Source organism: Enhydra lutris, unplaced genomic scaffold (assembly GCF_002288905.1).
Source record: "Enhydra lutris kenyoni isolate GAN:26980312 unplaced genomic scaffold, ASM228890v2 scaffoldscaffold27, whole genome shotgun sequence".
Lineage (NCBI taxonomy): Eukaryota > Metazoa > Chordata > Mammalia > Carnivora > Mustelidae > Enhydra > Enhydra lutris.
In genome coordinates, this window is record NW_019154111.1 from 7752758 (window position 1) to 7764349 (window position 11592).

The 11592-nt window shown below is 42.9% G+C and overlaps 1 protein-coding gene across 1 annotated transcript in view; it reads right to left on the reverse strand.

Annotated features, from left to right (window-relative positions):
• LOC111151974 (nucleoporin 205) overlaps positions 1–5073 on the reverse strand; it is an 83211-nt gene extending 78138 nt beyond the window's left edge. The window contains exon 1 of the mRNA XM_022510226.1: positions 5045–5073. Within this exon, the coding sequence (XP_022365934.1) occupies positions 5045–5072 (28 nt within the window). The 5' untranslated portion in view covers position 5073. The remainder of the gene's footprint in view (positions 1–5044) is intronic.
• Between the last annotated feature and the right edge of the window lie 6519 nt (positions 5074–11592).

The window sequence follows — 11592 nt, forward strand, 5'->3', positions numbered from 1 at the left end:
AATAAACCTACCAGGGCAGGCAGGGCAGACTCTGCTGAGCACAGAGTCTACTTGAGATTATTTCTCTCCCTCTCCCTGGCCCTCCCCCCCTGCCCCCACCTCACGTGCACACACACTCTCTCAAAAAAAAAAAAAAAAAAAAAAAAAAGAAAGAAAGAAAGAAAAAGAAAAGAATAAATTAAAAAACCTACCAGGGCAGTAAGATGGCATAATAATGTAACCTAATTAAATATGTTAAATGTTCATTGTCCTATGAACAGTGTTATCAGAAAAAGGCATGCATTGGGGAAAATTTTTTTTCAGGGGGAATGTGCTGGGAGAGGACAGACTAGTCAAACCAGATCATTCATTCACTCAACAAGTATTTACTGAGGGCTTTCCATGTGCCAAGGACTATCAACCAAGCAAGACAAACAGGATCCCAGTCCTCATGGAACTTTGAGATTGACACAGAGAAAGACGTTAAACGTAGAATTCAGAAAACAATTACCAGTATAGTAAAAGATGATGAAGTAGAGTGCTAGGAGAACGTATAAAAGGGAGAACCTAGCCTAACCTAAACTGAAGATCAGGGCAGGAAGCCATAGGTCATTGGTGCGGGGACATGGGGGATGGGAATCAGCAGGTCCAGACTTCATATCAACAGCAATCTACTCCCTGCTTTGCTTCCATTCTTGCCAATCTTCTGATTAAAAAATATAACTTGTCATATAAATTTCTAGAGTAAAAAATGTGCTAACGAGGGACGCCTGGGTGGCTCAGTTGGTTAAGCAGCTGCCTTCAGCTCAGGTCATGATCCCAGCGTCCTGGGATCGAGTCCCACATCGGGCTCCTTGCTCGTCAGGGAGCCTGCTTCTCCCTCTGCCTCTGCCTGCCATTCTGTCTGCCTGTGCTCGCTCTCTCTCCCTCTCTCTCTCTGACAAATAAATAAATAAAATCTTTTAAAAAAAAAAAAATGTGCTAACGAACCAACAAGAGTACCAGTGCGGATATACTTCCCATTAAAGATCAATAAACTGAAATACTACTTTACATATCTGTCTTTTCCGAATCTGATTAAAGAAAATCAATTGCTAGGATCCAGTCAACTCTGGATACACTAAGAGTTCAGGCCTGCCAAAATGAGAACCTAACCGCTGGATTCTACTGATAGCCAGTGATGTACTAACTAGTTGGATGGTAACCAGTTAACTTCCCTAGAGATCATTTTCTTGGCTCTAACGACAAAAATAGAGTAGGTTTGAGTCCAAGATGCAATTTTTCCTATTAGTAAATAGGAAAGTTCCAAGTAGTAGATGACAAAATGAAATGGGTACTATAGGGCAATGGTGTGGTTGCTGGACTAAATAGAACCACAGAAGTGTCAGGAACCAAGGATGACAGGTAAGTAAGCTGCTAATAAGGTGACAGAACCTAAAGTAGAATGAGGGCAATAAAAGCACAAGAAAAGGCCTGTTAGTAGAAAAGAGCCAGAACTAGCAACTGATTGGCACAGGGTACAAAACAAAGTATCAAGGGGAATCTGGAGGGCTTAGCTGGTAAAGCGTGTAACTCCTGATCTCAGGGCTGTCAGTTCGAGCCAGATACTGGGTGTAGAGATTATTTAAAAATAAAATCTTAAAAAAAAAAAAAAGAGGGGTGCCTGGGTGGCTCAGTGGGTTAAAGCCTCTGCCTTCAGCCTAGGTCGTGATCCCAGGGTCCTGGGATCAAGCCCCACATCGGGCTCTCTGCCCAGTAGGGAGCCTGCTTCCTTTCCTCTCTCTCTGACTGCCTCTCTGCCTACTTGTGATCCCTATCTGTCAAGTAAATAAATAAAATCTTTAAAAAAAAAAAAAAAAAGAAAGAAAGAAAGAAAGGCATCAAAAACAACTTCCAGGCAAATTTGAAACTTGTCTTACCACAGGTTATTTAAAAATTCTGAGCTGATAAAAGTAAATTCTCTTCTTTAACAGTAACAATATATTGAGACACCTGGGCGGCTCGATTGGTTATTCATTTGGTTGGTTATTCATTCATCTGACTCTTGATTTCAGCTCAGGTCATGATCTCAGAGTGGAGGGGGCAGCTCCGCACTCACCAGGGAGTCCGCTTGGGACTGCCTTTCTCTCTTTCTCTCTCTGCCCCTTCCCTCCCACCTCCCACCAACCAGGGCATGCACAGGGCACACACACACTCTCTCTCTCTCAAATAAAATTAAACAAATATTTTAAAATAAGTAAATAAATCGTTAAAATAATAAAGTAACAATATACAACAGAACCTCTGAAAAACCAATAAATTTCTTTGTATTAAACATACTTAGCATTATAAGCTGAGTTACAGAGAAAAATTCTAACCCCCTCCCCCCTTTTATGAAACTGAGAGGCATCCAGTAACTGGTCAAAAACTACCAAAAACCCCATGTATCCTGGCATCCTTAGTCTATCATTAACATCAACACATCACAGAAGGTAATTGCAACAGAGAGTTTTCATTGGCTTGTCTTTGGCTGGCTAATTTTCATAAACACCTTTCTGTGATTACAAATGTAAAGAGGCTATAAATTCTTCCAAATTACTAAATATGTACTGATGTATTTTTAACATAAGTGATTAGTTCATTTGAGAAATAAATCTTTAATGTTTAGGAATACCTCCAACAAATCACATTTATTCACTCATTTACCATATACTAGTTACTGGTAAGCTGTAATCATACAGCCAGACGTGAGGGTAATATCTAGTTTGACAAGCGCTATGAAGGAGAGATACTCAGGGCAAGAGATCACAGAATCAGGGAATATGATCAACTCAAGGAGGTCAGAAAAGGGAAGGATTCCTTGAGGAAGTGCTCATTAGTTGAAATCTGAAGGATCAAGAATAGAGTTAAATGAAGGGAGGAAGAAAGAACATACATCTAGGAAGAGAGGACAGCATGTGGGTTCCCATGGTAAGAAGGAACACTGCCCATTTCTCCCTTCCCTCAGGCAACCAACATTCTTTGTTTCTATGAGTTTGACTACTTTAGGTATCAAATATAAGTGGAATGGGGCACCTGGATGGCTCAGTGGGTAAGGCTCTGCCTTCAGCTCAGGTCATGATCTCAGAGTCCTGGGTTGGAGCCCCACATCGACTCTCTGCTCAGCAGGGAGCCTGCTTCCCCCTCTCTCTCTGCCTATTTGTGATCTCTCTCTGTGTGTCAAATAAATAAATAAAATCTTTTTAAAATTTTTTAAAAAATAAGTGGAATCATTCAGTATTTATCTTTTTGTGACTGGCTTACTTCACTTAACGCAATGTTCTCAAGATTTATCTAAGTTGTAGCATATGACAGGATTTCCCTTTTAAGGCCAAATAATATCCCACTGTATGTATATATTACATTTTGCTTAGCCACTCATCCATCTATGCACATTCAGGCTGCTACCCTAGGATGTTTAATTAAATACAAATATATTCTGACTCAGCTGCAAAAAATGTTTCCTTTCTATGTTATCAATTAAACACTCCTGTCACAAGGCCTTATTATACAATGTATATTCCTTGCAGTTGTTGGTAACTCCCTTTTCTCAGTCCTTAGGTGATTTATGTTTAATGATAGTACCTTGGAATGTGTACTAAAGAACAGTATATAATGACACATATAAGATCGAAGTCTTGTTTTTAAGATTACATCTGGGTATGAGACAGGACAGAAATATTTAGAACCTAACTTCATGACCAGCATTCATATATATGAAAACTCAATGTAATAAAATGAATTAAGTTGCGCTTAAGTAGTTTAAGCACCTAAGACTGGTTTACAGTCATTAGGTGTATAACCCTGGGTTATACAGTTATAGAGTAAGGCAGTTACTTAACTGCCTTAAGCTTTTACTTCCCAATCTGTAGACTGGGGTACTTAACAACAGCTACTCCATCGGTGTACAAAGGGGATTAAATGAGATGATGCAAGTACGACACTTAGTCCAATGCCTGGGACATACCAGATGCTCAATAACATAATCCTTCATTGTTATAAAATAATTTATTAGTGTTTCTGAAATGGCTTGATTTGTAAAATTCAGATTGAGACAACTTTACTAGAATATCGGTCCTGTGGAAAGTAGAACCAGCACTTTCACCCCTCCAAAAAAAGACTACATAGGGTGGGGGGGGTGGAGCGCCCAGTAAATATTACTCTTGATTGAGATTCTCTACCAGCATTTACCACACAGACATGCTCTTATAATTGAATCTAAGAAGCTAACTGCACCTCATTCTGAGCAGGAAATTCTCCGTTTTCAAGACCATTCTACCCTGTGCAAGACTTTTGGCATCCTTGCCCCGCCCATTAGGCGCCAGGAATTGTGACAATCAAAATGCACCCACTCTTTCAAAAGCCTCTGGGAACGGTACCGCCCAAGGATGAGAATTAGCAAAAGAGAACCCACCCCAAATCCTCCAGTGTCTTTCTACTACCTTCTTGGTTCTACCTTGATACCTCTCCAAAGGCAAAGAGGGACGCGCCACAAAGGCAGAGCTCGGAGTCCTCTGCTAAGGCAGTGGCACCCCCTCCCCAGCCACCTTCCAGGTTGCAAGCTTCATAATCAAAGACCCTCGCTTCCTACAAGACCACCCAACATCCATTCATAAGGGGCTGTGCTGGCTACTCTGAAGTGGAAGCTTTCGGCCCGCGCTCGTGGCTAAAAATTATCTCGGGTCCTCTGGCCTCACTGCCAGAGACTTATATATCTTGGCGAAATCCGGGCCAAAGACACATAATGGGGTGGGGAGTTGAAGGGACCAAGCTCAGCCCCGGGCTGCAAGAGACTGCATGCGGGGTTCCAGTGGACCAAGCCTCGGTGCCTGCACACTAAACCCCAACTCGAGGGCTGGAGCGGCAGCGCGGACGCGCGCCATTCAAACTGGGGAGGGGTGGGATTCTAGGCCCAGAGCTAGGGAAAAGCAAGCACAATACTCAAGTGAAGGCCTGGATTGCGAGGAACCTCACAGTCCGGGTCTTTCCCTAAAGAACCAACCGTCGCCCTGCCCGACTGATTCCTTTCTGCCCCGGCCGCCCTTACCCGAATTTACCGCCAACAGCGTCGCCATCTTGGAGGCGCACTAACGGAGCCCTCGGGCCGCACGAAAGCCCCAGAAAAGGGTGAGGCTGCCCGAAATCATGCCTGAACAGGAAGGTATCACCCTGTCTCGGAATGGCAGTCTCGACGGACTCGGGCGGACAACGACTTGGAAATCTGCTGTAGGTCGCAGACGTAAATTTTGGCCGCGATATTCTTATTCAAATTAGGCGAAGGCAACCAGCTCGGAAATACGAGGTCCTCGATATGACGTTAGTCGTGCGGTGCATTCTGGCCCTTGTAGTTTCTTTTTAATGATGATTGACGTTTAAGTGTGACAATAAGACAACGAGACTAATTATTGAAATTAAGACTATTTGTGGTATTATAAAAGCCGTAAACTCAAGTCGTTATCTCCATGTCAAATTAAAACTTCCTTGCATTTCTCTCTGAGGAGTGGAGTGTAAGGTGTGTAAATCTCAAAAACCATTTATCAGTTATAAACTAAGTTTTTGTTACATTCCAATATACCAAGTGTATTGTGTCAACATAGTTGCATAGACTGAAACAAATCACAGTGAAACAAATCATAACTTTTTATTGTGACATTTTCAAATATATGCAAAAGTAAAATAATGAATGCTCAGCTTCAATCACATGGCCTCCACCCCTAACGGGAGATTTTTGAAATTTCCAGACATATCCTCTCATAAATACCAAATATTTTTCCTACCTAAACACCCCCAAATAGCTGGATTTTTTTTTTTTTTTTTTTTTTTTTTAAGATTTTTCATTTATTGGGCGCCTGGTTGGCTCAGAGGGTTGGGCCTCTGCCTTTGGCTCAGGTCATAATCTCAGAGTCCGAGGATCGAGCCCCACATCGGGCTCTCTGCTCGGCAGGGAGCCTGCTTCCCCCTCTCTCTCTGCCTCCCTCTCTGCCTACTTGTGATCTCTGTCAAATAAATAAATAAAATCTTAAAAAAAAAAGATTTTTCACTGAAAGAGAGAGAAAGCAGGAGCAGGGGAGAGGAGCAGAGGGAGAAAGGGAAGCGAACTCTGGCTGAGCAGCGAATTGACATGGGGCTTTATCCCAAGACCTGGAGATCATGAGCAGAGCTAAAGGCTCATGCTGAACTGACTGAGCTATCCAGGGCCCCCAGATAGCTGGGTCTTTTCTTTTAGTTACTAAATTTTAGTTTACTAATTTTCAAACTAAAATATAAAGAGTCATTACCATTTACTATCTATGCCAGACCTTGATTACAAATTTGACATTATCGGAGGATGTAATAATTATTATTATGTTATCTCATTTAATCCCTGAAACAACTCTATTAGCAAAATGATGTTAATTAGGGGCACCTGGGTGGCTCAGTGGGTTAAAGCCTCTGCCTTCGGCTCAGGTCATGATCCCAGAGTCCTGGGATCGAGCCCCACATCGGGCTCTCTGCTCCATGGGGAGCCTGCTTCATCCTCTCTCTCTGCCTTGCCTCTCTGCCTACTTGTGATCTCTCTCTGTCAAATAAATAAATAAAATCTTTTTAAAAAATGATGTTAATTATAATTATTTATCTCAGAGACGTTACCTGTGCCTTACAATCTCAATTTATCAATTCCAACATTCCACTGAGGCTGGGAGGAGATAAGAGTTTATATTTCTACTTCATTGTTGGAAATCAGAATTATATAATTTAAACACAATCAGAGCAGGCATGTTCATTCTTTTGAACAAATAGTATTGAATGACACGATGTACATTCAGTGGAACACAAAAGTCACCAGCGATTTTTTTTTTGAAAGTCGTTGCTGTCCAGACACAAATGCCAGACTACCATGAAAGTGGTTTTAAGGAGTGAAGGAAAAGAGAAAATGAAAAGGCAAAGCGATATTTCCTGAAGTTTAGCATGAAAGGGAGAAAAATATTCAGCAGAAACTTGGCAGAGAGGGGCATTTAAAGATTTTCTTTCTCAGGACAATTCTTACAAGCCCTCCTTCCCTCCACCCCCGCAGGCCCACACACTTCCCTCTCAACAGATCACTTTGCTTTCTGTGAAGGAACGCTTCAACTTCCTGCCACTCCCCCTCACCCACCATCACATTTACAAGGATTCTTTCACACGTTCCTCAATCCATAGCAATTGAGATATTGCCATCATAACTCCCCTAAAACTTTCAGTATGGTCACTAATGACAAATGGTCAACCCCACTGGCACTTTTCTGAATTTCTTTTTTTTTTTTTTTTTTAGATTTTTATTTATTTATTTGACAGAGAGAGACAGCAAGAGGGGCAACAGAAGCAGGGGGAGTGGGAGAGGAGAAGGAAGCTTCCTGCTGAGCAGGGAGCATGATGCGGGCTCGATCCCAGGACCCCGGGATCATGACCTGAGCCGAAGGCAGACGCTTAATGATTGAGCTACCCAGGCACCCCACTTTTCTGAATTTCTTAGAAATTATTTCCCCCTTGGCATGTGACACACCACCCCTGTTAGTTTTCTAGTTCTGAAGTTTCCTGTATGGACTTCTCTTCCTCCTCTCACCCATTAAATGTAGGTCTTTCCTTTGGGTCTCTATTTCCTCATTCTACATGCTTTCTCTAGGAAATCTTACTGCTTCATACTACTTCCCTGTTTGCTGATGAATTCTGTATTTAAATCTCTAGTCCAGTCTTCCTCCTGGGCTTCAGATTTGCATATCCACATATCTATTGATTGTCATACATTGTCATCTCAGAATCACTTAACCAATTAAACCCAAACTTAAATTAGCATTTTCCTCCTAAAATTCTGTGACCTGTATCCACTCAATTGCCAAAGTCAGAAATCTGGGAGTCATTCTACATGCTTCCTTCAATGGCCAAATCTTACTCATTCTATCTCATAGATGTTTCTGGAACACTTTTTCTTTGTTCTGTGCCCTATGCCCTTGTTTTCTTTAGGTCAAACTTCTTTTAACTTGTATTTTGCAATAACCTCTCACAGGTCTTCCTGATTTCCATTTCATCCTCCTCTCACGGACTCCAAAGTGATTTTCTTTTCTTTTTTCTTTTTTCTTTTTTTTTTAAGATTCATTTATTTATTTGAGAGAGAGCAGGAGAGCACGGGTGTCGGGGGAGAAGCAGAGGGAGAGACTTTCAAGCAGACTCCCCATGCAGGGTTCCATCCCATGAAATCATGAACGGAGCCAAAATCACAAAAGTAGGAGGTTTAACAGACTGAGTCACCTAGGCACTCCCCTATCCCCACCAAAGTGATTTTTAAATACACAAATCAGATCCTATACTTGCCCTGATCAAAATTCATCAATGAACTCTTACCCAAAATAATACTTGAAAACTTCTTAGCAAGGAACTCATGCCACTTCCTGATCTGGTTCAGCCTCCTTCTTCAACCTCCTCACCCTTGCTCTTCTCAAATTCTCTTTTTGGTGATCCTTCTCAACTAGTTTCTATTCCCCAACTACAACATGCTTTCTTGTACCATGTATGAATGAATGTCTTTGCACTTGCTGTTCTATACTCCTGGAATGTCCTTCCATCCCTTCTCTATCCTGTTGACCCCCACTAAATTAACCACCCAAATATAACCCATCTTCCAAGTCTGAGGGCCTCTGTTAATGCTGCCTCCCTGATGATTACTCCAAGTTGGGAGACAAATTCAAAGGTTACTTTCCCCACATCCCTATTGTACTATTAGCCACTCCATTACGTCCCTATGTGCTATGATGACTATCTCTCCACTGAAACTGTTAGCCTCTTGTGGTAGACTGTTATTAAAAGGCTCCCAATGAATCACACACCCCTGAATTCAAGCTACTGTGTCATCATCTGCCACGCCGAATCTGGGCGGGCCTTATGACTTGCTTGGCCCAAAAAAATGCAGTGTAAGTGACAATGGGCAAATTCCAAGGACTGAAGAGACATTGCTGCTGCCACTTTTCCTCTTTTCGTGCCCTGAACATCACATGAGGACACCTGAGCTTGCCTACTTGAAGATGAAGCACTATGTGGAGAGAAGCCTAGCCAGCCTCTAGCTGTTCCTACTCTCCTCGATGAGATGTCAGATATGAACAAGGCCATCTTGGATCCTCCAGTCCTCGCTGAGCCATGGGTTGACAGCAGTGGGGTATGTGAGCCCAGCCCAGATTCCAAGATTGTGATCAAGTGAACAGCTATTGTTTTAAGCTACAGTTTTGTGGTCTGTTATGTTCAATAAACAACTGCTTTGGGGCACCGGGGTGGCTCAGTCGGTTAAGCGTCTGACTCTTGATTGCGGCTCAGGTCATGATCTCAAGGTTGTGAGATCAAAATCCACGTTGGGCTCTGCCCTGGGCATGGAGCCTGTTTCCTGCTCCTGCCACATCCCTGGCTTGCAGGTACAATTCAGAAAAAACCATTTGCAGAGCTTGGTGCTTGATACCTGAAAGAAAGAGAGATGGAACATGTCATTACGGCTGACAGTTCAGACCCAGAGCCCAGCTTCCTGGGATCAAATTCTTTTAGCTATGAAACATTCCTTGGTGAATCAATTTCCACATCTCTAAATAGGGATGATAATATTAGTTCCCTCATGGAAGAATTTTTAAGAAGCTTTTGTAAAGTGTTTAGGATGTGCTATATGTGTGTTCGTTAAATAAAAATCAATTATTTCTAAGGCAAAATAAGTGTTAAGTGGAAGAATAATAAATTACTTAAAACCAGTTTAGCCAAAAGTGCACTGCAGGGGCACCTGGCTGGCTTGGTTGGGAGAACATGCAACTCTTGATCTCGGAGTTGTGAGTTTGACCCCCATGCTGGGTGTAGAGATTACTTAAAAAAAATAAAATCTTAAAAAAAAGAAAAGTGTACTGCAGGGGCACCTGGATGGCTCAGTTGCTTAAGCATCTGCCTTCAGCTCAGGTCATGATCCCCAGGTCCTGGGATTGAGCCCTATTTCCCTGCTCAGTAGGGAGTCTGCTCCTCCCTCTCCATCTGCCCCTCCCAAGTCTCTCAAATAAATAAATAAATAAATAAATAAAATCTTTTTTTTAAAAAGTGTACTGCAAATGTGGAAGCATGCAGCAATTAAACAATGTGTGGTTTCTCTGGGGTTGGGGTAGGATTCTGCCCCAATCAAATTCATCCATTATTTGTAATTTCCCTCTCTGCACCTATTAGGTGAGTTTTAAATGTATACACAAAGTGCTTTGAGATCTTAAAATAATGGCGGTCATTTCTTATCTGGAGTCTAGGAAGTGAAAATTAGGTAAAGGTACACAATGGAGGTAGCACTTGGATGGTCAGATGGTGGGATTTTATAGTGTCCTGAAAGTGTATGGGAACAGGAAATGGGAGAATAGACCAGGGAAAAAGAAGTGATGAAAAGTCCCAGGTTTAGTATTTATAGAGCTGCAACACCTTCTCTGGACAAGGCTTAGAAATTCAGGTAAGGGCACCTGGGTGGCTCAGTAGGTTGAGTGTCTGCCTTTGGCTTGGGTCAGAATTCCAGGGTCCTGGGATTGAGCCCTACATTGGGCTCCCTGCTCGGTGGAGAGTCTGCTTCTCCCTCTACCTCTGCCTGCCATTCCCCCTGCTGTGCTCTCTCTCTTTCTGTCAAATTAATAAGTAAAATCTTAAAAAAGAAAAGAAAAGAAAGGGAAGGGAAGGAAAGGAAAAGAAAATAAAGGAAAGAAAGAAAGAAAGAAAGAGGAAATGAAATTCAGGTATGGTGTTTCCAGTTCTATGATTTTCCATATCCCACCCAATGGAGGACCCCAGGCATGACAGATTCGTCGCTACCTGTATGTGTTGACCCCAGCCAGTGGCCAGTTAAGTTTGTAGTTGCAGAACCACTGGCCTTGGATTACAAGTGGTCTCTGGTGGAACAGGAAACTAATTGGCCCTAGATTTTTCCCTAGAGATCCACAACCACAATGTATCGAGTGGGTTCTGTAGAACAGCTTCCCCTTCACAGGCTGCCTCATCCCAATAGCCTCTTAACTGGTCTTCCTGCTTCTGGTCTCTTCTTTCCAACTCCCACTCCACAGCATAACCAGAGGGATCTTTGTCCTCTCCACAACACCCTTCACACTTTTGTCACCGGCTGGAGGCGAAATGCAGTTCTTAGAATGGCCTACAAGGCTGTTCAGGATCTGGCTCCTCTAGGCCTCTTCAGTTGAATCTCACATCTGCTCACTTGGGCTTCGGTGACTACTGCAGCTACTAAGACACACATTCTCAGCCCCTCCAGCTCCCCAAGACCCTTCATCGGTGCAAGCCCTTTCTTCACAGGATATTCCCTCCAGCTACTGGACCACATCTTCCTTCCCCCCAATCTTTGCTGGCACTCTCTTCTTTAGCCCCTTCATCTGGTTGGTTCTCTCAGGAAATCACCTTTCCCCACAGCACCCTTACCTGAGGCTAGATTAAATACCCTCCTGCAGGAGCACCTGGGGGGCTCCGTCGGTTAAGCTGACGCATATGACTTCTGCTCAAGTCGTGATCTTGGGGTCCTGGGATCAAGACCAGCAGCAGGGAGTCTGCTTGTCTTTCTCCCTCTCCCTCCGCCCCTCCCCC